Below are 27,845 nucleotides of genomic sequence, written 5' to 3'. Positions count from 1 at the left end.
ATGAAGTGTTGTTATGGAGCTAAATATTGACCACAAAACTGTTTTGAACCATTTACGGAAAGTTAGCTAAAAAAGTTCGGGATGGTGAGCCATCACAAGCGTTCGCAAAGCGAGGGTTGACGCCTAACAAAATGATGCTGTATGGTAGGACTGGAAACTACTCTATGAAGTTGTTATGATGAAACTACATCATAACAACTCCCGACCACACACTTCTTTAATGACCCGTTAAAAATTGTGAGAGCTGGAATGAGAAATTCTGTTGGATCCACCGTAAAATCCAGAAGTAACTTTTGATAGAAACCCTTAATCCTTTTACAATCATCTATTTCGAACTCTGCAGAATTCTCTAAATAGAATTAAGCTGGTTTCAAAAGATACCTGTGAAAACTTCTTGATTTAGTTTTTCAGCAAGAAACCACAGAAATTCTTCACCGATGGTATCTTGACTTAACCCGAGGTGGCGAAGCGTTGTCGATGATAATGGAGCGTACTTGACGGTTTAAATTAATTTTTTACATTACAAAAAAGATCAGTTGGGTTTTACTAAAGAAAGCCACGAACCCAGACCCACTAGCCTCTTCATTTACTATCTTTATTTTAAGACGAGTTTTTACAATATTAAAATAGAATATTAAATATCGCGATTTTAGAAAAGTATTAACTTTTGGAATAAGAGTTGTTAACGCATTTTTTGTGATTTTTGTTACATTAGTACTTTCTACTTGATAGTTAGAAATCGTTGTTCGACTAAACCTATTAAATATTTTTATTAACAGATATCAAAACAATAGGCTGTAAACTTAATTCTTGATAGGTTAAGATTTACAATTAAAAATTTCATTAAATAAGTAGCCTCAGAAATTCATCACCAGTATAAACAAAATATCGTACGCGGCCTACCCAGACAGATTCGACGATATAAAAGCAATTCCCCTTTCATAAAAGGTACGAGTCGGAACATCTCCGTTCGACTCCATGTCAACTGTAAAAAGTAAATCTTTTCTTGTTTGATTTAGATAAACCGGCAAGGTAACATCGTTAACTTTTAATTTTCCCGAGTTTATTGGATCGACTCTAGTCCACTGCAAACAGGTTTCTGGCAAGTCTGTCATAATAGTGTCAACAACTCGTAACTTATTATTGGAACATATTGCACCTTGCAATTTTAATCCTAAATTATATAACACATATAGTTTGTTGTAAAATCAAAAATAAATATAAGATATTAAAAGGAAACTTATTGAAGTTATTACCAGTCCTAAATGGAAGAAAACAAAAACAAAAACAAACCAGTAACGACAAATGCACAGTCTGGAACACTTTGATAACCAGCTGAACTGTCGGCGATAGAAACTTTCAAGCAAAGCTCTTCTAAAGACCACTGTTTTGCTTGAGCAACATATTGTCTTGTCGCAGTTATATAAGCCTCAGGAATGAATAAACCACCTAACCAAACTTTAATATTTTTCAAATCTTTGGCACCACTGGTATTGGCAACTCGGGAAATATTTTGTAATTGTTTCATACGCTCTGATAAATCCATAACCCATTGGATGACGGTCAATCCTTCAGGATATGTAAACCTAAGTCAAATTTAATATTTGTTAAGGCCTTACAAAATTGATTTTTTTTTTTAAATTTATCATTTATATGAAAGTTTTGCATAAATGTAATTTATAAAAGAGTTAACCTGTTCCAGGATTTCGGAATAACACCAGTGACTATAGTATCGATTAGACTTCTAAGATCATTGGTTTGCTTACAGTTACCTTCACATACATCAGTAATTTGACCAAGGTCATTACGTACATTAGCAAGTAGTTTGGCACCCAAATTAATTTCTCTCTCAAAAAAACGATAAAGTGGATCTTTGATGTTTTCTACTGTTCGTTTAATAGCTATAATCTTTTCAGGCAAAATATGCAGCCACCCTTTTACTGATTGATGAAGATCTTTCATCCATTGAGGTCTTACATCAAAACTCAATCCTTGCTCTACTTTTTGCTCGTCAGGGACATATTCCAACTCATCATCTTCTGCTTTTAATCGCATTTTTAATATCTTTGATGTGGCAGCTTCTGACAAATTAGTTAAGATTACTTTCTCAGCATTATTAGGTAACCCCAGCCAGGATGGAGGTTGGTAATCAGGCAATCTTTCACACCACTGAATAAATTGTTCTCTCCTGAAAACATCTGGAATGACAATATCTTTTTCAGTTGACACTAGGGGAAAATCAGAATCAAAACTTTTAACAGTAAACATACGTTCTATAAATGATTGAATTAAACGCTGATCAAAATCATTGTCAATACGACCACCATAGATTGATTGACCTAATAAAGTACTAAATGCATCCCAAGGAAGTTTTTCAGGAGCAATGTTCGCTCGATTTTGAGACACAGATGCTATCCAAGTATCTAGCATATCAAAAGCAACTCTTAAATCAGACTCATTGAACTCATATAACTTTGACCAACCTAGAGGAGTATATCGTAAACGCTCCTGCACTATGGCATGAAACCATGCTAGAAGAAAATAGAGACGAGGCCTTTCAGCTGGTGATTCTGACATTCTTGTAGCAGAAATGGTAGTAAAAGTGCGTAGCAAGTTCGCTTTAATACCAGGGGGAGGTTCAAAAACAAATATCCTTGATGCTCTAAGTAGATTAACTGGTACTTTAGGACTAATTTCCATTGTCATAAACAATCGGAAACTTGGATGTGGCTGAAGTGTATGCAACCTCTTTTCAAGAGATACCAACCATTGAGTTGCAAGGTGTACATTTTTCAACAAAACCCATCGGCCAGATTTAATAGATGCATTTATAGCTTTTTCTGCATCACTAAATCCCTCAGCAGAACCAATTGCAATTGAAGTAATTTGCTTGTTTGTTGAAGCCACTAAATCATCTACTCTGCTACTAACATCATACCCAGGTGCAGAACATAAAAGCATTGGAGTAGAAGCTTTAATCTAATTAAGGAAAATGATTGGACTAACACTCACTTAAATTCATAAATGAAACAGATGACATTAGGAATCCCAGCACAATACCATACCATACAAGTTTTTTTTTTGTATGTAAAATACTTTATTTCTCATTTTTTTGTACTAGACCTTAATCTTATCAAAGTAAAGCCTAGAGTAAATAAAATTTATATAAGGTATATCTTTGGAGATATAAAATTATTTTGTAAAAACCAAAAATCTACTTCAATTATTAAAGCTAATTAATTTTATCTACTGGCTGTATTTGTTAATAAAGGTAACTTTTCTTGCTTGGAAAAAACTAAATAACATCATTATTACTTGTTTATTATTATTTATGATTTTCTGTGACTTTTGTGATTGAGCTTAGAGTGCAAGTAATTTTCAAAAAAAAAAAAAAAGACACCAGTTTTACCTGCAAAACTTGCAGCACCAAATTTACCTTATTCATTATAGTGATTGGATTATTTTCTCAGGATTTTTTTGAAAATGAAACTAATCAAGGTATATTAAAACTATAGAATTCATAATAAAAAAAGGACCTCATTTTCAACAATATGAACCATATCCATTTCTTGTTCAGAAAAATGTAAAAAATTTTCCCCCATTACAGTTAACACAAAACTTCGCATTGCAACATGTAAATTATCAGGTCTTAATGCTTGTAAAACTAACGTTTTGTACATCACTTCACCAGATGGAGCTAAGAAATGAGAAAGATTCATCAACCTTACAATAAACCTATACAAAAACTAAATCTTTACAGAAACATTAACAAAGTTGAACTAATTTTCATCTTTTCGATATACATACTCACTTAATGGTTCTGTTTCAAACCAACATTTTGGTACACAATTAAATGGGCTCTGTGAACACATGAAATCTTTGAACTCCTGAAAGATTGTGTTAACCAAATAATCAAATTATATAGCAAAACAAAAGTTAAATATTTAGCCAAAATTGTTAAACCTTAAAAGTACATAAATTAAAAAATGAAAATTCTCAAACATTATACACACCACTTCTTTTTCTGTAATGTACTTTAAAACATCTTTGAAAGGTTTTAATCTGCTTAACCTTAATAATGCTGCTTTTTGATCTGTCGAAAAAACACTATGATCTAAATCTTCAGCTTGAATAACAATTTCTTTTCCACGAAGGAAATGGTCAAATTCAACATCATAATTAGGTTGGCTTCAGGGAAAAAAAAAAAGAATTTCAATGTCCCATAATAAAAAAACATTTCAAAAATAATTGCGTAAAACTTTACCTTAGCCCTTTTAATCTAATTCTAGCTATAAGCATTCCAAATGTGATGCAATCATTATGCAGTAGTCCCCTTGAGACACGATCATAAACACTTTGAAATAAGCATTCAATAAGTAAATTAAGGCGGGCCATTGGTTCTTTCTTTTCTTTTAATCTTGGATTGTTATAAAGAACAGATTGAAAAATTTCTAGAAAAAATCTCAATGAATACTGATACATAAAATGAACAGCATGAAGTCCTTCTAGTGTAAAGAAAATGCTGCTACATGCAGAAGCCAAATTTCTGTATTGATCAGTAACAGCTTCAACTTCTATCATAACTTCATCTGTTTTTTTTACTTTTTCGGTTATTTCAGCAGCTTCTGTTTTAAGAGTCTCCAAAGTGGTTATCACTCTAACAAAAAAATACTTTTAATGTTTGGAATTATACATTTTAATAGTATTTAATTTTCTTAAAAATACAAAAAAATTCATGTATGTAACTATGCTTTAAAACTGAGACATATATTTCAGAAAATAAACTCAGCAGTTATAACAAGTATTCATTTTGCATGATTAATATGGTGCAATCTCTTTAATTGCACTTATTATTATAAAACATGCAACTACTTAAACATAAAAACTACATTTTCTGAATGAATTGTAATACATACTTATCATCATCTAAAATGCTTCCTTTTGAATCATTTAGAGCTTGAAGCAGAGCTTTTTCTAAATGACGTAATCTAAGATTGAACTCTCCTTGAAGCTTTAAAAGATCTGAACGTTTAGCATCAACTTCAGGGCGCTCTGCTTTTAATACCTCATTTAAGCACTGACTTTGCAAGCTGCTCCTTGTTACAGTAAAATTTACAAAGGTCACTCGAGAACACAAATCAGGTGGAAAATCAATCTAGAAAGAAAAAAAGGAATTTAATGAATGAAGGAAAAAAATCGAGCCTTAAAAAAAAAAAAAAAAAAAAAAAATAAAACATAAAATTACAGTGGGATCTCTGGTTGACAAAAATATAGTGAATGCTGGGGATAAATCAATATCTTGATCCCCAAGAGTGATCAAAACTCGACCACCTGTTCGCCTTAATTCTTTGTTTAATACAGGGTTTAAAATTGGATCATAGCTCTCAACATCTTGAACCAGAAGAGGATTTCCAAAACGTAAAGCACTTTCTAAATTTTTTCTGAATGCATCATCTAGGAAACTGTTTAAAAAAAAAAAAAAGGATTTTAGAATATAATTACAACTAGATTGTGATGAAGACAAGTTCATTATTTAAGTAATTACCTAGTTTTTGTTATCTTTTTATCAGCAAAAACTTGCAGAATAAATTCAGTGGCTTGACCAGATGGATCAATTATTAAAGGATATCTGTTGTGACGCTTTAACATAACAGCATTTTCTGTGCATAAATCATCCGTAGGTAATGATTTAGATTGCCAAAAAAGTCTTTCATCAGCAGTTGACAAATACTAAACAAAGATTAATAGTCTGTCAATAACAACAAGTGCTAAAACAGCAAAAAATTAAATGGCTAGAGATTGTATCATTCTTTTAAAACAGCACTGACATAGACTGCACTGCATTTGAAGAATGTAATTATCTAGGACACAGAAGTTGCATTAAAGAAATCTATTATTCTTTAGCATATCAGGTTAGTATCCCAAAAAGTTTAACTCTAATTTTGTTCAGAACATGAATAAAATTATTTGGAGACAGATAATGGAAATTTTTTATCAAAGATTAACTTACTTCAGTTCTAGCCAAATCATCTCTATATTGAATTGAAGCTTGTTCAAGATGAGAAGTCCATGCTGACCATAATCCTGATCGAACTTGCTGATCAAAATATCCACCATAGGCCAAAAATGCTGAACAGAGCAAAACATCACCAGCAACAGTATCCATTTGGGTTTGAAAACCATCACTAGTAGACTCCCATCTTTTTCTCTCTGTGCTAAGACTTCGCAATAAAGCTGTGCTTCGTGAAACCTTGGCCTCTACTGAAACTAGATCTGCTTTAATAGCTTGAGCTTCACTTATTAACAGAGCATACTCTTCTTTATATTGGGCTATACTGCGCTCTAATTCACTTATCATCTCTGCCACTGAATCAAGCTAAATACAAAAAAATTTAAAAATTAAACAGAAATGTTTAATCACAAAGATCTAGACAATAATTTTTATATTAAAGTATAAGTTACTTTAGACTTGTTTTTTAGCAATTCTTCTTCACTCTTAGACAATTCATTTCTCAAAGGATCTACTTTTTGAAGCATTGTAGCATAGTTAACTTGAGCAATTGCCCATTTGACTAAAGGTCCACACGCAACACTAGCTTTATTAACTTTTTCAAAAGTATAATCAGGATTACTAAGATACTTGGTCATTTGCTTTCTTGATTCAAGACTAAATAGTCATAAAATAATTAAGTGCTACTTAGCTATAAAATCATATGTAAACATTTACAATCAAAAAATAAACCTGTCTAAATATTTGTAATGTAACAGAAATTGTATGAGTAAATATGGAGATGAAAATTTTTCACTACTATAATCAATTTCATATGTAATTTGCATTAGAAAATATTGGGAAGTTCTTACGTAATGTCATCTGTAGAAAAGTTCACTATACTTGGAATAAATGTGGCTTTACTACAAATAACCCGAATATCTTTCCAATCAGTAGTTGGTGTGCCTAGGAGAATACAAATGGATTCTAACGCCAACTTTATTGCTGGAGGTGGATTTCCTAATTTACGTACTTCATCAAGGTTTGCTTTCTTTATTGACTTTACAGCTGTTTTAGCATCTTGCAAAGCTGGCTCCACCTAGAATTGAAGGTAAAATTTCTCAAGATAAGTTTCAAGCCTAACATTTTAAATAACTATCCTTTTGATAGACCCTGTACAAAAAAAAAAGCAAGTATAAGAAAAGATGGTTTGTATGAAGAGACCATAGAACTTATGACAAACTGTTTTACTTCACTTTGTAAATTGTTGTCTATCATAAAATAACAACAACAAAAATTCCTAAGACCCTAATAGATAGGACAGTCAATTAGTTGTTTAAAAAATAAATAAACTAAGGAAACAAAATTTAAAAAAACAAAGGTTCAATTTACTAAAAAAAGTAATAGAGTAATATTGAATTAAAACTTTGAAAACATTTTTTTGATGATACAACTGTTTGAATATATGCATTTATAAACTATGCTAATAGTATTGTACCTCAGCTAACTCATTCATAATAAGTTCCTTTTTTATATTTATTTGCTCAGTTTGCTGCATTAAATCTGCTTGTAGCTCTGTTGAAGTAACTCTTTTTTTTTCTGCCTCTTGCTGGTCTTTTACCATTTGCTTCAACTTTTGATTAGCAAGAGCATTTTTTGCTTCTAATTCTTGACTTTTCATAGACAAACTTTTTTGTAAGTCCTCCACTTGAGTCACTGTGTCCCGAATCTTTTGAAGACCAACATTAAGATGGAGTTGCTGCTCTTCTAAATCTGATCGTTTCTCATTAAACAGCTTGATCTGTTTAAAAAAAGCGGTGAATATTAATTACATTCAAAAATATACATACATCAAGTCTTGAAGTGTACACACTTCATTTTAAAGAAAAAAATACAACTTACATATTGATGAATAAAGTCTAAAAAGCTTCTTGGTGTGACAGAAACAGTATGACCACCACGAGCTGAGACGCGCTCATTTGTTGCATGAAGAGTTTGATGAACAAAGACCATGGCATTGACAATAACATCACGATGACTTGGTGGCATTTGCAGATTTTTATAAACAACAGGTAAGTAATCAGGTGGTTTGTACTTAAAGAAAAAATTTTATGTGTAGGAAATTTGAGTTAGGTGAATAATATTAAGAGAACACACACAAGCTAAGGTAAAGAAGTTAAATTGTCTTCATCAATGTCAGAAAATGATAATTTATAACAACATATCTTTAAAATTACTGCTTTAACACTCTAACTTTTTTTTTAAAAAAGATGACCATACCCCACTTCTTTCCAAATCTACTTTACTTGTAAAAGACTGTCCAACTTGATACAACGCTCCTGTTGACCAGTCACCAAACCAATTTAATACACATCGATTAAACAAAGCAGGAGAAGTTGCTGCTCTACTTTTCAATCCTTCTGAGGAAGGATTCATTGTTAAAACCACATGTAGATTTATCATTACTTGTTGAGTAAACCATTTATAAAGCTCTTCTGCAGAATCTAACATAAGGCCAGCTCTTTGAGATCCTTCTTTACATTGAGTAATCAGAGTAGAGTACTCATCCCCTTAGATAAAATTGGGTTATTTCAAATTTAAATGGTTAAATAAAAATACTCTTGATTCCTTTATCATAGCTATGAGACTTTTAAAGGATTGAAGTGAGTTTTTTTTTAATATGGAAGGGCAAATTACCTTCAAAAAGACCTGGAACTTCACCATTTGCAAGTAATGTATTCATTCTTTCTAAAAATGATGAATCTAAGATATTTGACTCATCCATTATAAATGCAATTTTTTCATTGCGACAACCTGATCTTCTGAGAACAATCCTTAAATCTTCATCAAAGTCTTCTGCAGTATACTTTCTATGTACCTAAATAAATTGTTTATGTACATTTTCAAATTTTTTTATTTAAAAAAACGCTCTTTTTTTAAACTTCCAATATTTTCCTAACATACTTTTACTTGTACAACTGACAACCCATTCATCCAAGCTACAAATCTTGATAAAGTTGTTTTCCCAGCTCCTGATACACCAATTAACAATAGATGACCTTGAGGTTGACGGAAAATTCTATCAATTCTTAAAACATGGTCCAGCACTTCATCAAATAGCACAAGAGGTACATCTAATTCTTCTTCATAAAATACCTTTAGTCTGGCCTTAGTAAAATCTCTCAATTGCTCTTGATCCACTGGAACATAATCTTTAGTTAGCCAGTTACTGTAAAGAATTGGACGTTTCAAAGCTAACATGCAATCAATGTTAGGAAAATGTTTCTTTGCTATTACATCAATATTTGTGTTTGTCCATCGACGTTCTTCATCTGATATTAATCTATATCAACATGCAAACGAGAACATTTCTTTAATGATTTTACAAAAATAAAAGACTTTTAACATAACTAGATATCAGCTAGAAACCAAAACTGAACATTCAATCTCACTTACCTGTCATGGAAAAGTCGCAAGGCTTCATGTGCCCACAATCTCACTAAGCCTTCAACAGATAAGTCATCAAGTGGTTTGATGGCTTCTAATATTCCTCTCACCCAACGTGTCATTTCACGAGGTGAATAAATGTAATGAGGCTGCATTTCTTGAGTAAACTTTGATTGGGAAAGAGTATAAAGTTCTACCATAGCATCAGTTAGAGGATTTGCAAAACCTCTTAAGGACGAAACTAATTTCAACATAGCTCTATTAAATGTACCATAAATTTGAGAAAGTGATGCAGGTCCAGGGTAGTCAACATAAATAACAGGGACATGGCGCAGAAACCTAAACATTTTAAATATATACTTTTAGATTCACAATTATTAATATTGCTAATAGAAATGAGTAAAGTTGACCCTAGTTATAGTTAATAAATTTTTCTTTTCAATAATCAAGTTGAAGTTTGCGTAAGTCATTTTTTTTAAAGGTAAAAATCAGTTCAGTATACTTTTTGTAAATACCAATTCTGAAAGGCCTTAACAAGCTATTGTATTTCATTTCCTGATTCATAACCAAATAACAAAAATGAAAGTAAAATTATTTGCCTAATAAAAATCTTCTGTTAGAAAAACATTCAGAAAACTTGCCTATGAGACAGTGGTTTTCTTCCAGGGTCTGTTGGAGGATTACAAGCCCCAACAAACTGAATTTTCTCAAAAGAGACCCACTGATGATCTGAAGACCTATAAAAACCATTTTGCTCAACTAACTGACGCAGAAAAGAAATAACCCTCTGTGTGCCATACTGATCCATATCGGGTAAATTAATTTCATCACAAAATAAAATTAACCACTTCCCAATTTGAACTGGTGATAAAACAATTCCATTAGGGGTTCTTTTGTATTCACAATAGTGATCAAAAGTTTTGAGGATGAGCTCAGGAGTTGTAGCACTTGAAAAATTCAAACCAACAACCTATAAAATCATCAATATATAAAAAAAAAAGGAAATCATAGCTCACAGAAAATATAGAGTGGATTTAAAATGTGTAGAAATGTATGACAAGTTGAAGACTGAAGACAAGCTGAAGTTATACCTATAAAAAATTGGGCCGTAGAAATTAGAAAATATTTTCAATTAAATAATTTTAACCTCCATATCAGGAAGTGCTCTCAAAGCTGCAAATAAAGTCATCGTTTTTCCTGATCCAGGAGGACCACATAAGAGAAGAGGCTTATGTTCAGCTAACCAAGTGTACAACAATGACTCATGTCTAACTGTATCTAAAGTAGGTACAACTACATCAGGTGATGCAACCTTGTGTGTTTCAATTTCTATTTGAGGCACTTTGTTGGACCATGGTACCCAGTCACCCTGCATTGTAACTTCATAGTCAATTATTAATGATTGGGATGAGGGTAATGGTACAGTAGTTAACTTGTGAATGTAATCACTCAGTTCTTGGCGAATAGATAATTTACAATCACCAGCCATACACCAGACAAGAGCATATACAAGGTATTTTGGTACATAAGTTTCAAATTGTTCAGGAGACATAGGAAAGTCAGGATGCTGATGATTATAATTTAAAATATTTCGTAAGCCTTGATTTAAAAGAGAGAAAAGTGAACTTAAAGCTCGCATTTTAGTAAAGTCCATAATATGATCCCTTGTTGAGGCAAATTCTATTGTTTTTAGTACAAGTCCATCAGAAACAAGATAGGGCAGTAAACAATCTGCAAAATCTCTTTGAACCTAGAAGATAAAGCTGTTATAGAAAAAAAAAAACTCATTGATAATTCACTATAATTCTAAGATTAAGATCTAGAAATCAAAATAATCCAAAATATTTAGAGCATTTAGTAAAATGAATATATTTAAAATCGACAACAAAGAATCAAACCTGAAGCATTGGTGACACAGAAACTTCATTACCAACTACTTTGTTTTTATAATCATCTTCAGACTCCTCAATTGGAACATTCTTAACTTTTGCAATATAATTCTCAATAATCATTTCAGAAGAAACCACATCATTTGAGAACCATACCATGCCACAGCGACTAACTGTTGCCAGAGTTGCATATTTAAGATCTTGTACTTCAAACATAATTCTCACCTTTACAAGAGAAGCAAGATAAAAACATGCTTTAACAAGAAAAGCATGCAAGTTATAAAGCAAATTTAAATTAGAATTAGTTTAGGACAAGTATATAAAAACCAGAATCTCTAAAGCAACAAAAACACATTGATCTTAGGAAATTTTAAAACTTTTGCTTAAAAGGTTTTTAGTGTTATCTATTTAGGGCACACTAATCCCAACAATTGATGATTCCACAAATTTGAGACAATTTGTGATCAGTATTGTTACAAACTATACTTGTTCAGATAACTTACATTTTGGGGTATGCTTAACCTTTCACCATTTGGAAGAGTTAACAACTTGGTGTTGTCCAGAACACTATTTAAATTTTCAACCCATTCAGGATCAACATCACCATCAAAGATTATCCACTGACGCTTAGTTAGTTCACCTCTAACATTGTCTATAATTCTTTTGAAGTATATTCCAGATTAATGATTTCATTTAAAAAAAAATATTTTAAGACTTTCTTGTAACTGCAATAACAAACTTACTTTCTGAGGATATGAGTAAATAGACCATCAGACCATTCTCTGGTATTTGGATCAAGTACGCCATATAAGTCTTCTTTAGAAATAGCCTTAAATTAAAAGTAATCTTATTAAGCCTTTGTTTTAGAAGGAACTGTTTTTTAGTAAAACTTTACAAAAATATATACCTTAGGATCAATTACATGTGCAACACCTTGAATTCCTTCAAATTTTTCTAGAGCTTTTAATAGAACTTTCCATGCCATTGATTTACCTGAGCCACTTGGGCCTACCATCATCAACCCATGATGAATACAAGATATTTGATACAGTTGTAAAACCTATTTGGATGCAAGATAAAACTTAAGACATGAATAAATAGATATTTAAAAAATACCTTTTTAGATACTCACAAAACAAAACTTAAAGCAGCATAGCATGTTTTATTAGATTTTAAAAATAAAAAACTGAGAAATTTTAGATTGGAACTAATTCTAAAATTTTCTAATATAAACAAAGTCATTGCTTTTAAACTGAATCAGACTGAAGCCTATTTTACTGAACAAATGTTTCTGTAAGAAAATTAACACATAAAAAAATTTTTATTTACAAAAAAATTTATTGACTAGCTTCATTGTTTACACCCCTCCTACTTTTTTTACGGACTTGGGACCGTCACATTGCTGTGGCGAGTTAATGTAAACAAATCTTCTAATTATACATAGATGTGACAGTAAAATATTGCAAATAATAGCAATTGCTGGATTTACTTGTAATCAAGTTACAATAATGCAAACAAAATTTAGAAGAGAATCACCAATTTAATACTTCTGTAAATTTTTACTTAAGCTGGAAGATATAATTTTCAGTAAAAAAAAAAAAAAAAAAAAAAGTTGATTAACAGGAATATTAATGTTAACATGAAAATATTTATCACAAAAACATTACCTTTTCAACCCAAGAAGCACCTGAGTCCATGTTCTCCCCATAAACTAGATACATTTCCTTGCATACTTTCATTATTTCCTTACGCAGACTTAACATTTCTGCACTAACATATTTTACTCCTGGGAAAACATCAGCTAACAGACTATGCAGCAGAGGTATATCTTCTGCAATCAGTTTTGGAATCATTGTTTCACATATACTTTGAATAATAATCTAATTTAAGAAATAGATTTATATTAGATAAAAATCAAAATAAAGAGATAAGTAAATTAATGATTAATAGTGAAAATTATCAATAATAGATAAAAATTAAACTAAATATTATTAAGTTAAATTTCCCTCTATTTTGTTTCAATTACTGAAATATTAAACCAAAAATAGTAACTTTAGCATTTTTGCTTTTTCAAGGTTAATACTTGATTTTTAAAAATTAGCCTTAAACCAAACCTGTTATCATAAATTAAAACCACTTAATTATAACCTTGTTTTTGTCAAATTGTTATATATATACATATTAAATTGAAATACCTCTTGCTCATTTAAACTTTCAGAAATGTGTGCTTCATCTTTTTCTGAACCTTGAGCATGTATACTTCGCTTTAATTGTAAAATTTTTTCACGTTTAACATTTCCAGCACTAATAAGAACACTCTTTAGAGCTCTCAACCCAAAATCATAATGGGATTGGCAGGAAAGTTGTTCGCGACATAATCTAAAATAAAATTATACCAAAGTTAGTTATCAGATTTTTTCTTTTAAAATTCTTATTTAAACTAGCAGCATATATTTTAAATTACTTGAAAAAAGGCACAACTTTTCCAGCAAGAACCTCAGCAGTTCTAAATCCCTGTGAATACAACATGACTTGAGATATTAATTGACGATCAGGTGTTGTCATGGCTAGACTTCTAAACAACTTTTTTAAATTATCAGGTAAATTTGATCTTCCTGCATACCCAGGATTCATAGTTATGAAAATTGCCATTTCTTCACTGACTTTAACTTCTTTTCCGATTAGCTGTATGGTGATTGGAACACCTATAAATAAGAAATTCAAATATAAGATCTAGACCAAACTAATACCATAGCAATAATAACCAAATAAATAACAATATAATATTGTAATATAAAATGTAAATCTTTTTTCGTCATCATAACTTCACTCAATTGAGAAATTATTTGTCAGAGAAAGATTTATATTGTATGCAATCTATAAGAAGATCTGATAACAATTAATTTTGCATCAGTCAGGACATATTGCAGAAACACAAAGAACTACATATCACTGGGGGAGGGGGGGGGGAGGGGGGGAAATCAAGTAAATAAAGATAGATACTTTCAAAACATTTAACTATAGTTAAACTACAACTCAAGTTGTAAGCTGATTAGTTGAATTCCAGAGAGAAAATACTTTTTATTTGAAAATAAAAAGATTAATTATATATTAGCCAGAACATTTTGATAATTACTGATCATAAATTTGAAAGATGTTTGACAGCATCTGACAGAGTAGATTATTAAAAAATTTATCTGCAAATGAACTACAATTTAATATTGCATGTTTGATTAAGGGTGAAAAATATTTCATCCTAATTTACTCATGCCTTAAATAATTTAATTAATTACTAAAATATTAAGTTATAAAAAACCCTAACACTTCCTCATGTAAAAATTACCACTTAACATTCAAAGAAGACTATGGAAAAATATTCAATCTGTTTTTATCATTTGAGTAAAAGTTATTTTGGATTTCATCTGACTAATTCTTTAAATTGATAGAGGATTCTAAAAAGCTAAACCAACTTGCTTTCCTAGTTTAGTTACAGTTAAAGTGTAGTACTAACTAATAAGGACAGTAAGTAAAAAAAAAAAGCTAGATAAGTTGAAAAAAAAAAAAAAACTAGATAGATTTCTAGCATGTTCTTCATTAAGACACAAGAGGTGCAGAAGAAAAAACTTCTAAAACATATTTTTTGGACTTATAAAGCTTTCTCATTTAAAAATAAGATGACTTAGTTCAAATGAAGAATGACAGATTTTCTAAGGAAACTTCTAGAATACATAAAGAAGAGTCTCAGTAAATTCCGCACGCATAATCATAGATCATAATTTACTTATTCCTCATTGACTCTTTGCTAATTACTACAAAATAATTATCATTTAGAAGTATTTTAAGATTATTTTAAGTATTTGCATTAAACTATTTCCATGTCTTGTAATTTTCAAAATAAAATTTTAACATTACTGTTTATAAGAAATTTCCCCAACACCAGGAATATATTGAAATTAATTTCATACTATTTTAACTAACATAATTAACTTTTTTTCTCAGTTTCAGTGAGCTCCACACACATAATTATGGATCAAAACCATATTCTTCATAATTTACTAAATTTATCTTATAACTTAGTTTACTTTAAGGGATTAGATTATGCTTTCATAAGCTAATCTTTAAGGTAGCAACCTACTCCTATGCAACTATGCATTTGTTTGGGTTGATAATTTTGAGAAAAATTCCAAGCTATTTAACATGAAACCTCAGTACTTCTTAGAGGAAAATTTATTTATCATTTAAGTATCAAGTGTAAAGTTTCATCACAGGTTTCAGTTTCACTTAATAGTCCTAAAAAAAAACTTGAGATGGAAAAACTGTTTGCAAAGCAACAGATGTTTTTATATTATTTTAGGTACAGAATATGAAGTTGTTCCATCAAATGATATATCATCAAAAATGAAGCATATATAATATTAAGTGGTTTACTTTTGCAAAAAAAAGGCTGCACATTAACAACAACAAAAAAAACATTAACAAAATGTAGTACTTCTCAAATCAAAATTGTTATGCTTAAATGATTTTTACTATTTTGTTGCTTATAATCTAATTGGTGTTTTGAGTATTGCTAAGGTGATAAAAAAACCTGCGATCAGATTTGTAATTGAAACCACTCAACAAAATGTTAATTGGATTCTATTTGGTCTAGGAATTAATTTGTGCGGTTTTTAATTGAAAATTGAAGGTTTATTTCAAAAACTAAATGGATGAATACATTAATGAAAATAGTGTTCATCGCTAGTCACTACTTTTGCCCATCTTTCCGGCAATTTACAAATTCTGTGTCGAAAAAACGCTTCATCCTTAGAAGTGATCCAATCAGAGACCCATTATTTGATATTTTCTGAAGAAGTGAAGCGCTGTCCAATCAAATCGTTATTCATGCAATCGAACAAGTAGTAGTCAGAAGGAGCAATGTCCGGAGAATACGGCAGGTGGGGTAACACTTCACATCCGACATTTTCCAAATAGTTTTTGACAGGTTTTGTGACATGTGGTCAAGTGTTATCATGCTGAAAAAAGAGTTTATCATATCTGTTACCCTAATCTGGTCGTTTTATGACCAGAGCTTGCTTCAAATGCATTAATTGTCGTCGATAACGTTCTCCATTAATAGTTTCACCAGGTGTCAGAAGCTCATGGTACACCACACCTTTCATATCCCACCATATACACAGCATAAACTTTGCACAGTGAATATTCCGTTTGGGTTGTGATGGACCTAGTTCACCTGGCTTTACCCAGGCCTTTTTTCGTTTAGGATTCTCGTAATAAATCCATTTCTCATCACCAGTAACGATTCAATGCAAAAATCCCTTTCTTTTTTGTCTTTCAAGCAGCAATTCACAAATGGTCTTTCTTCTTTCCACGTCTCTGTCTTTCAATTCATGTGGAACCCAATGAGACATTTTTTGAATCATACCCATGGCTTTGAGGCGTCTGGAAACTGTTGATTGTTCAACAAATAACGATTTTGCAAGGTCCTCTTGCGTTTGACAAGAATCCTGATCGAGCAATGCTGCCAATTCTGCATCTTCAAATTTTTTCGGCTGTCTTGGTCGCTCTTGGTCTTCCAAACAAAAGTCACCACTTTTAAACCGTGCAAACCACTTCTGACACGTTCGCTCAGCTAGAGCATGGTCACCATAAACTTCAACAAAAATACGATGACTTTCGGTAACACTTTTCTTCATGTTAAAGAAGAATCCCCCGCAAAAACACTTTATCAGGAACAAAAATCGACATTATCAGTTAAATTAAAAATAGTGTTGTTTACGCTTAAATCAAATGATTTGTAATGAAAATGATGCGCAATAACAGTGATCTTTGCACGCATGCGTGGCTAAACGAAACGCTGAGACAATAAGCTAGTTTCATAATCCCTTGTCAAACCGCACAAATTAATTCCTAGATCAAATATTATAAATAGAAAATTTCCCAAAAGTTATTTGTAAACATAAGAAGTTTAAAAATCTAATTACCTGGTTCTGGACAACCCTGTTTAAGAGCAATTTGAATTGTTTGTATTTGTTGAGAAACAGCAGATAGCATTCTTTCCTCTAGCCTATTAAATTCATCAAAACATCCCCAAGCACCAACTTGACATAATCCAATAAAAATTCTTCCCATAGCTTGGAAATCAAAGTTTTCATCACAGTTGAATACCAGCACAAACTTACCTAACTGGTTTCCAAGTGCTTTAACTGATTCAGTTTTGCCAGTACCAGCAGGACCTTCAATTTAAAAAGAATGTAACAATTCAGAACTTTTTTTTTTTTTTTTTTTTTTACAACAGATATTGTAAACAATTATCATAAAGATACAATGTAAAAAAAAGGCTACTCACCAAAAGGAGAACCACCTAGTCTGCCCTCTAAAGCTTGGGTCATGGTTAAATAGCACCTATCAGTAAGAGGTGTTTGAACAAGCTTCTCTTGAATTCCAAGATATTCAAATCCATAATTAAATTTAGCATTAGCCATACAAATTGAGAGCTGTTCAAGAACATTTTTTTGCTTGGGATCAAAATAAAATCTCATCTGTGATAACCACTGGAATGATTTAGAATCTGGAGTAGCATCTTTAATAAGCACTCTAGTTACATCTCTTTGATGTACAAGCTCGGTTATCTAGTAAAACAAGAAAAGTTAGTTGTCAAATTGAAAAATTATACTCAGAACTATTATAAAGATTAACACAAAAAACTAAGCATACCAACTGTTCAAGCTTTAATCTCCTAACATGAGGCTGTTCTTGTAGTACTGAGTCTGCCAAAATATTCAATGTTTTCTCCACAATAGTTAAAACTTCCTTTACTTTAGATGAGTCACCATTGGGTAATGAAGCAAGTGCATTTTCACACTGTTCAGACCAAAATATTTGAGCTGATAGAATAACCAATTGAGCTTGATACTTATCAACCCAATTAATGTATGCTGTTGTGTCAATCTCTTTTCCACTGAAAGCTTGTATATCTTTAATAGAACGTGCTAACAATGTAGCAAGAGTTAATCTCATTTGATCTTCAACTTTACTTAGCCACTCATTTATCTTTGGATATTCAAGCAATGATACTGCAGATATAAAATGAACCTAACATAAAAATTATTATTGGTAACCTACTTGAATAAAATAACTAATTAAATAACTAAATAATTAAACAAACTAAAATAAATTATGAGTCATTATAATAAAGGTAAATATGTTAAATAAAGCTTTACTTCTTCTCCTTCTTTACTGCAAATTCCATTAACAATGGTAGAGTCTTCATTTAACAAAATAGTGTTAATACCTGCAAACATTTTCTTAAAATGCTTTTGCAGTCTTCCAACATTTTTACTATTACCAATTATCTCAAGCAAATCTTCGTCACCAACAAAATAAAATCTTGGAAATGATGCCCTCTCACGCTCAAGATACTCTCCAAGTGCTTTTTGGATTTTACCAAGTAGATCACCCAAACGCTCAAGTATCCGCTGTACCCCTGGAATGCTCAAAATCTCCAATACTAATGGTGCCTTTCCTACCTTGCGCATTAGTGTTAAAAACTCAGAACTTATGCTAAAAATTCAAAATGAAAAAAAAAATTAACAATCAATCAAATGGAATCGTTGGAACAGTCTAAGATTTTTGACCAAAGACTCTTTTTAGTGTATTTTCGGATATAATACCTTCCAAATCGTTGTGTTTCTATTGGTAACAAATGCTGAATATCTCCACTTCCTGAAAAAATTCCATCCAAATACACCCATCTCCTTTGAACATCAATCCAAACATCAAACAAATTTAAGATCCTGTTTAATTTGTCTTCCCATTGAACAGCATCCTCTTCAAAAACCTAATTGTTTTAAACAATTATTGAAAGACATTTAGCATTATGACAATGTGATATTTCACAAAATTATAGTGAAATAAAAAAACAACTTCCTGATTTTTAGATGGTTAGCTTAAAGTAATGCTTATTAAAAATAAAAAAAAACTGACTTCATGAAAAACAAAAAAAATTGAGGGCTAAAAAACCTTATTTTAAATGAATACCTTGTAATAAGGTGAGAGTTTCATAGCGGAAACACTATTAATATGTTCTTTCACTTTATTAAATAAGTCATCCCATGAGCGTATTAACTTACATCTGTTTTGATAAGAAACCAATTCTAGTTCAAATGACTGCCAAGCTTCTCTAACCTAATTTAGAAATCTTGTTTAAGTCAGTTACATGAAAAAGAAAACCGTAAACAGAACCAAGAGAAATTTTAACTTACTTGCTTTAAAAATTCCTCAAGAGCTAACTCCCCTTGGGCTACACTTATAATATCTTTAACAATCATTTCATTTTTTTCAAGATTACAATCCCAAATCTGTCCCAAAGTTAAATCAGATAATGTTAACTTCACATTTAACTTTCGTGTCAATTGCTTCCAATGACGTTCCTTAAGCGCTTCAGACTTAAGCTCAACTATTAATACATTCACCTGGAAAATATCATCTTAAGATTAAATCAAGAAAACTTAAAATATCTATTTTGAAGAAACTTTATGAAAGAGATGTTTAAAATAGATATATATACCTTTAAATATCCTTTGATAATTTTTTGAACATAATCAAATGCTGCATACTGCCTCATTCTTGCTGGTAACAACTTTAAACCATTTGCAATACTGTCCAGAGATTGTCTTAACTAATTAAAACAGTATCAATTATGATAACAATTGTTTGACATCAGCGAGTATATTTAAAATGTTGTCTAAAAACTTGAAATATAAACCTTTGTTTATCAAATCTTAGGTTGTTTTTTTTATTTTTATTACAACTATTATACCTTTCTGGGTAACACAGAAATCCATGTTTGCTCTTTTAGGGCATCAACTTGAGACCAAACTCTATCTAATTCACTCCAAACAGATTTGAAGTCCACTAGCTCCTCGATTGCTACTTGAACACGCTCTTCTGATGGAGGTAAGTTGCCTAACTCAATAAGCTCTAAAGCTTCCTTGGCTTTCTGAATGTTGTCTCTGTCTTCTTTAAGACGATTGAATTTTCCTTCAAAAATAGCCAGAGTATTTAGAGCAACATCAGATTTAGTGGTACCTGCGACAGGTTTTTCTTTTTCCCATTCCACAAGAAGGTTAAAGGTTCTCTCTTCAACTGACTGATCTTCAGCAATAATTTTGTGCTGCAGTGTTGATATCTGTTTTTAACAAAATTTTACTTGAGGTAGATAATTTAAGTTGATGCTAGTTACAAAAATAAAAATGATTTAACACAATTCCGATTGTGTAAAATCAGTTAAATAATAGAATGGTCAGAAAGCAGATAAAAATATACCTGAGTTTGAATTGCACTATCCTTTCTTTTCAAAATATCATTAAAAGCTCCCCATTCTCCATCAACATTATCAGAATATAACCAAAATGCTGGAAATTGATATCTTTGACGTTCAAGAATTTTTTGGCCCTCACGAAATTCCATGACACTTTTTTCCCATGACTTTATTTTACGCTTTAATCCTTGCACATAAGTTATAAATGTAACTGCCTCTGCTGTTGTTGCAACCTCAAGTGATTGTTGTTCTAAATCATTTCTTGCTTTAGAAACATTTACAAAGAAATCTGAAATTTCCTCTCCAAGTCGGGTGCCAAATTGCTGAACAACAGCTTTTTGAAGTGTGTCATACTTTAAATTAACTTTAGTTTGAATTGCATTGAAATCAATCACGATTGGACCAAACTCCTTAAATGTTTCAGCTGTGTCAAAGGTATGGCGACTGGCTCTGTAAAAAAAAAAAAAAAAAGGAAATCAATTCTGCTTATTCATTCTGAAACTTGTTAAAATTTTTTACAGGATAATCAAAACTCACTTTATATCACCAAGCATTTCCATCCAATTTTCAAGTGTTTTAAGCTGAGGAAGAACATTTACCATTTCAACATCCCATAATGACTGGAAATTAAGCCATTCTTTACAATAATTCATTATTAAGTTCATCAAATGTTCTATTTCAACATAAACATCATAAGTCTGAATTCCAGCAGGATCAGGTAATTTTTCTAACAAATCTCTGTACATAGTGGTTATTTCACCATCAATTTCAATTCCAACCTAATATAATAAATTGAGACAAGAAAATTTTTTTACCATATTTAATGCCTCTAGAAATATAGAATGACTTAATTAATTTTTGGAAATAGTTTAACAAACCTGATATCTTTGGCTTTGTATTTTACGCAAACCTGTAATAACTTCAACCCATGAAGCATATTCATTGTAAAGATGTTCACGGCAATTTTCCACAGAAGGATTAACACCAATTACATGGTTCATTATATGAAATTCTATACGCATAGTTTTAATTTCAGCATAACCACCAGGTCTATAAGCAGCTAATTCATTATCATCAACAAGATCATTTTCTTTTTTCAATGACTTAATCCATTCCTTTAAACCAGCTTGCAAGCGACCAGCAAGTTTACATTCAACCTAAATTAAAATTTTTGTGGTGACAAAAAAGTTTTATGATTTTAGTTCACATTGAAATCAGATAAGTTAGTGAAAAGCAACCAAACTCTTACAAAATAATAATTTGCATTAAATATCAGTCATCATTATTTTAGATAACATCAACAATACCTGCTCATCCAGACTTCGAACCCAAGTATTTAAATTAGAATAACTATGCAGATTCAATTCATCAACTGCCTTTTGTATTCTTGTGAGAATTTCTTCAAATACTTCATGTTTGTATGCACAAGTTGATAAAGACTGAACTTCAATATCAATTTTCTGAATACTTGCAAGCAACTCATCAACCTAATAAAAAAAAATACACTTAAGTGTGTCTTTTTCCCAATTTAAATCAAAGTAAGATGCTATCAAGTAAATTGTACTCAGTCTCTTCCTATCAATTAAATCAGTTATACATCATGATGATATGTGATACATCACTGTACAATACCAGAGTCAAGAAATTTAAATTGCAAAAGTTTTTTCATAGAGTTCACTAAACAGGTTTTTAACTAAATGAAAGAAATGCTAGTAAAAAAAAAAAAAAAGAAAAATGAAAACTTCCTAATTTTAATAAGCTTATTTAGTGATTTATAAGTATATTCATAATTTCAAAATTATTTTAAGACATTTACACATGAAAATATAGAAATTGTCACATTTCATACTAAGAATCTTCTTTAAAAGAACATTCAACTCTCAGAAAGGTGTACATTGAGAAGAATTCAAAGCATATATTTTAAAACAAAATAGTTAACAATGAATTCATAGACAAAGGTATTATATACCACATCTGTAACACATCTTTTTTATAAATAAAAAAAAAGATGCTGACTATTTTGTGGAGTGCAAGCTTTCTCTTTAATGTTAAAAGCTAGATGAAAATTAACTTTAAAAAATTAGGACTTATTTAAACATATTAAAATCATTATGATTAATTCCAGACAAAAATCTAAAATTTTTTTTTCATTTGCTTTAAATCACTTAGTAGATTAGATTTTTTCTTATTATAATCACTTCAAGCTACAGATTTTGCAATTTGACATTTATACTGTAACACTTTTAAAGTTAAATTAGAATGAAAAAAAAAGTGTAGACTTCATTGATTCAACATTCAGTAAAAATCATTTAAATAACACTTCAATTGATTGCAGGATTGAATTGCAATTATAATTACTTAACTCTCAACATTACCATAAAAAGGTAAAATAAAACAGTTACTTTTTCTTGGTATCCAGTAACAGCCTCTGAAAGTCTCATTACATAAGGCATTAACTTGTAAGACATCCATTCCAGACCAATCCCCTAAATTTTTTGATTACACATAAACAAATATTAGGAAATAATAAAACAAGAAAGAAAAGATATTTTGAAAACTATTTAATCAGTTACAAATTAAGCTCTTAATTCACCTCTGCAACTAAAGCTTGAATATCTCGTCTGATTCCAGCAACTAATGGAATAATGGTTTGTTTTTCAAGCACCTAAATTAAAACTTAATTTTAAATTTAGTTTCAAAATTTTTTTTTAAAAAAGCCTCATTAACAGAAATTTCACCTTATTATTAGTTATTTCATAGGTTCGTATGCTCTCAATAAGTGATATTGCTGAAGGATAATATTGATTAGCATCATTTGCTTGTCTTACAATAGCTAATGGCACTCGAAAACCCAACCATTTCAAATTTCTGACCTATAAATGAAAATTGCAAACTTAAAATTGTAATTCCTAAACAGATCAATAAACTTTGGATTATGATTTTAATTGAGTAAGCTGCAAAGCAAAACAATTGTTTAAATAACCTCTTTGGCTAGTGTTATGACTTCTCTTAGAAAATTTACTCGAATTCTAAGAATTGTTTTAATAGGGCCACTTCTTGTCTTTTGAGAGTCAATAGCAAACAGTCTACCAACAACAAGAAGTGCTCTCTGCTGAACTTGCTGAGACCAATCATCAAAAATTTCTTGGGTATTTAGCTTTTGCCTAAAATTATCTCCATCAGCTTTCAATCCTTGACCTTCAATATGATTTTCCCAATCTTTGCCTAAAACATCTTCAACTCTTTTAAGATAAGTTCGAAGTTGTCTTTCAATCTAACAATGGAATACATAACTGGTAATAAAAGCTACTAAATTTATATTAGGCATTATAAAAAATTATTGACATCAGTAACCAGCTCAATTATTTTTACCTCTTTTGCCCAAATGATTGAACCTGAAACTGGAGGAAGATCTCGAACTTTACTCATCTTTGAAGCCTTACTGTGAGGGTATTGAACTTTAAATTTATCATGCAATGAATCAATATCCTCCTTGACTAGTCCAATCAGTAATTTTTGATATTCTCTTATAGCACCTCTTATTCTTGGGCGCACAAATAAAGCATTAAACCTTGAAAATATTCTAAACATTTCATTTGCATTTTTCGCTGTGCCTAACTGATCTCTTAGCCTAGCTGTAATTCTAGTTTCAACTCGATCAATTCTCTCTCCATAACTAAAGAAAAAAGTGAAAAGACCCCAGTATGAAAATAGCAAATAAAACTAGGCAGATAAAAGAAAGACTCAGCAAATAATTGAATAAGGAATTTATTAGTTCTGAATAATACCTCTCTAAGTAAGAATTTTCTAACAACCTTAAACATGTGAAAAATGAACTAGGAAATCAAAGTTAGTAAATTACTATTTCAAAGCTGTTTCCCAAGCTTCGTTTCCATCTTTTGTCACATCTAACGGATCAACTTCTTTAAAATTTTCATAGGCCAAATCAACTTCTTGAACAGCATTTGCATCAGCCATTTCAACAATCTGGTGTTCCTCTACAATTTCTTGAGTTCCATCAATGGAAGGCAGTTTAGTAGTTGCAGGACGAAGAACTCGTAAGATCACAATTCTTAATTGTTCATGTTGCTTCCGAAATCTTATAAAAATTTTTTTTTAAAAAAAATTGTAATTCTTTTTAGTTAATAAAATTATTATTCGTATTAATTTTATATATATAAACATAAATATATAGTGTTTAGATTTACTTTCTCATATCATCTAGCCTTGCTTGCAATTTTTTATGACTAGGATTAACTCTCCACATTGTTTTCAGACTTTCATCTCTCTTTTTTTTTGCCATATCACGTAATATTTGTTGCAAACGATCATACTCATCATCCCAAGCAAGTAGTACTGAAAATGTCCCAATCATTACCTTAACAAGAATAAAAACTGAGTTAACTGAACTGAGTTAAGAGATAAGATAATTTTGTAACTTATTGTAAACTTTTGAGACATTAATAAAAATTTAAAAAGCAAACCTTTTCAAAGTCCTCATAATTCATTAGCATGAGTTTCCTTGTAGAAAGAACTTTTAGCAACTGAGACATGAGATCTTTAGAAATAGCTTCAATTAAACGCAAACACCTTTGAACAGGGTACTGAGATAGCTTAATTTTCTTTAAATGACTAAAAATTCCAATTAGTGCATCTTTAATTTTTTCTAGTTCAGTTGCAGAAAGTAGCTGATCTAGCGGAAAATCTTTCATCAGAGGATTATAATTGGCAACAGTTTGCAGACCTTGTTTTAAACCTATGAAAAGGAAACACTTTTTATAATTGTTTATTATTGAATCCTTAATTGCTACTCAGAAGTCTTAACCAGTGAACTATTTAAGATTAAGTATAGAATGAACTTTTATAATTTACAAGAAAATGCAATATTGGAATAAAAATTGTTATGCTACTAAATATTGACACTAGTTGTTATGCTGGTATTGACACTAGATGTCAAGCAGGATACTAAAGTAAGAGATGCTGGTAGAATATCAATTATACTGTATCTCAGTATAACATTAAAACTAAGTGTCTTAGTAAAAATATTTTGCTAAAGTGATTGTTTACAAAATTTTTGTGATTACAGTTTTCTTTCTCTTAAAGTGAGAAAGAAAAAACAAATTTTTGGCACATGTTAATTTGTATCTGCTGTAATATGTATTTGCATCTAATTTTAAAAATCTAAATATGAATTTAATGTTAATGAAACTCACCAGTGTCATTTGTAAAGCTGACAATTGCATGAAAGCGCTTGGCAAACTTAAGAATATCCAAAGTAAGTTTTACTTCAGGACTTTCTTGCTTATCTTCAATCCTATGCAAAGCCTTTTCCAAATTTAACCAGAAACTTATTTCTTGCAATGCATTTCCTGAGGCTGGATCTCTTTCTAACTTTGTTACCTAAAGTTTTAAATAAGAATCTAGCAAATAGTTTTAAAAAAGTAAGTAGTCATTGAAAACTATTTATCTAACACCTTGCCAAGTGTATACTTGATTGAACATGGAAGCTCAGATTAGCGTATATAAAAAGTAATCATTTTAATAAGATACAATAAAATCATCATAGCTCCCATATTTAATCATCATAAATTTAGTGAGAATAGCTTAGTTTAAAACAGAGAATTAAATATTTTGTAATATAGTCATTTCAATTTATGTAAATTAAATGATTAAAGATAACCTTTTGAATTTCTCGAATCCAACGGTTAACTTGGTTTTGCAAAGAATTTAAAAAGGTTGAATCCTCAGCTTTTTCTGCATAATCATCCTGTGTAACTTTTCGCTTTTCAACTTCTGCTTTTTTTAGTAAAGCTTGCACAAAAGGATGAATTTGAAGAGTTATTTCAGGTATGTCAATATTTTGCTGCAAATGTAACAAGCCCATTTCTAATTCTGCAATCTTTTTCTCTACTGATGGCACCATTTTATCCCCTTCTCTATCTGACTTACCTGATTTCTTTACATAAGTTTTAAAGAAAGGAGATACTGCATTACTTATACATGAGTGTAACATGTCAAAAGGGGTTGAACTAACCATATTTAAAACATGAACCTGGTTACTTATCTTTTTATCTGCCTCAATAACAATACCACGTTTTATAAAAGCAACTGATGTCTCTTTTTCAGAAATAAACTGTACAGAGAGCTGTAATCCATAAAAATATTCAGAACTAGTTGCTACTTCATTTTCAACTTCATCTTTTAATGAAATTGTGCGATTAACAATAATTGATTTACATTGTGATTCAGAAATAAACTTTTTCACTAGATCTTTGGAGTGATCAGTTGCAAATATCTAAATAAAGAAGTTCTATTTATATTTATATGAGTGTGTGTGTATATACACACATATTACATATTTTGGATATTCTAAAATGATTGACTTTTGAATCAGAAAAATGACAATATAACTGTGATAAATGATAATATAATTGTGCATAATTGCAATATAGCTAATGTCCATCTATATTGAGATCTGTTAAAAATTTATTTAAAAACAGATTGTAACACAAGATGTCATAATGTCAGCCATGTGAAATAACTTAATATCATTTTGTATAGCATATCAAGTTTTGGAAAGTTGGCTACAAAATGAAAATATAAAAATAAAACTATTAAAGAATAAATAATAAAAGTGCAGTGTTAAGAGCTTCCATTTAGTTTATAACTGTTTGAAGTCTTTTATCAAGCCCTAAAGTAACTAATGACTTTAGCTAAAAAAGATGACTAATAAATGTAGCTAAAAAAGATCAATACTTAAATAATCATTAGGCAAACTTAATTTAATAACATTTATAGTAAAAAATTTTGGGGAGTTGATAGCACAAGGTATCAAGTAATTAATGATAAGTTAAGAATATAGAATAGACTTTATTAACTTACATTATCAATAAGAACTGCTGATTCCTCTTCAAACAGACTAATTGAAACATCTCTTAAGTACTTGATGACAACATCAACAGAAGCTGCCACAACACTTGGTGGGGGTTCACCTACATCAGCTTCATCCATTCTAATAAGTTTTAAATAAGTTGCTTCTATTAGATAAGATAATTTTTATCTATGGCTTTGTTTTAATTATTATCAATACTTTTAAATAACTGTAGAGAAAGGGAGAAAGAACGATTCTATTAGCAAGTGTCAGTTAGATGCGGTGAGCCTCATCCCACTTCGTAGAGACTTTTTCAAAAGAACTATTTAG

At 30.5% G+C, this 27,845-nt stretch overlaps 1 protein-coding gene and 1 non-coding gene across 2 annotated transcripts; both read right to left on the bottom strand.

The window, feature by feature from the left end:
* Positions 1–793: 793 nt before the first annotated feature.
* LOC145197090 (cytoplasmic dynein 1 heavy chain 1-like) lies at positions 794–27,845 on the bottom strand. The gene is made up of 52 exons (XM_080073776.2): positions 27,527–27,845; positions 26,325–26,939; positions 25,858–26,044; positions 25,129–25,400; positions 24,853–25,022; positions 24,507–24,743; positions 24,017–24,320; positions 23,628–23,918; positions 23,383–23,517; positions 23,238–23,309; positions 23,047–23,130; positions 21,952–22,131; positions 21,523–21,801; positions 21,182–21,423; positions 20,650–21,094; positions 20,144–20,512; positions 19,892–20,002; positions 19,587–19,796; positions 19,363–19,509; positions 18,996–19,162; positions 18,546–18,885; positions 18,040–18,417; positions 17,672–17,954; positions 17,307–17,558; positions 13,790–14,030; positions 13,521–13,704; positions 12,993–13,205; positions 12,233–12,385; positions 12,069–12,154; positions 11,829–11,985; positions 11,335–11,550; positions 10,584–11,186; positions 10,078–10,406; positions 9,446–9,775; positions 8,954–9,332; positions 8,687–8,867; positions 8,270–8,559; positions 7,892–8,083; positions 7,488–7,790; positions 6,862–7,088; positions 6,463–6,667; positions 6,011–6,376; positions 5,546–5,730; positions 5,246–5,462; positions 4,917–5,155; positions 4,265–4,657; positions 4,014–4,188; positions 3,812–3,887; positions 3,537–3,697; positions 1,694–2,979; positions 1,294–1,586; positions 794–1,174 (listed from the first exon to the last, which is right to left on the bottom strand). The coding sequence occupies exons 1-52, from the start codon at positions 27,653–27,655 to the stop codon at positions 900–902; spliced, it is 13,854 nt and encodes a 4,617-aa protein (XP_079929902.2). The 5' UTR covers positions 27,656–27,845; the 3' UTR covers positions 794–899.
* On the bottom strand, positions 15,527–15,594 carry LOC149891926 (small nucleolar RNA SNORD61). Its single transcript, XR_016450376.1, has one exon. It is a non-coding gene; the product is annotated as a small nucleolar RNA SNORD61 (small nucleolar RNA).

This window comes from Hydra viridissima, unplaced genomic scaffold (genome assembly GCF_058129835.1).
Source record: "Hydra viridissima isolate aposymbiotic clone 2 unplaced genomic scaffold, HvirCarnegie_v1 scaffold_2, whole genome shotgun sequence".
NCBI lineage: Eukaryota > Metazoa > Cnidaria > Hydrozoa > Anthoathecata > Hydridae > Hydra > Hydra viridissima.
The sequence above is the reverse complement of the archived record's forward strand: the minus strand, read 5'-3'. Positions and strand labels throughout refer to the sequence as shown.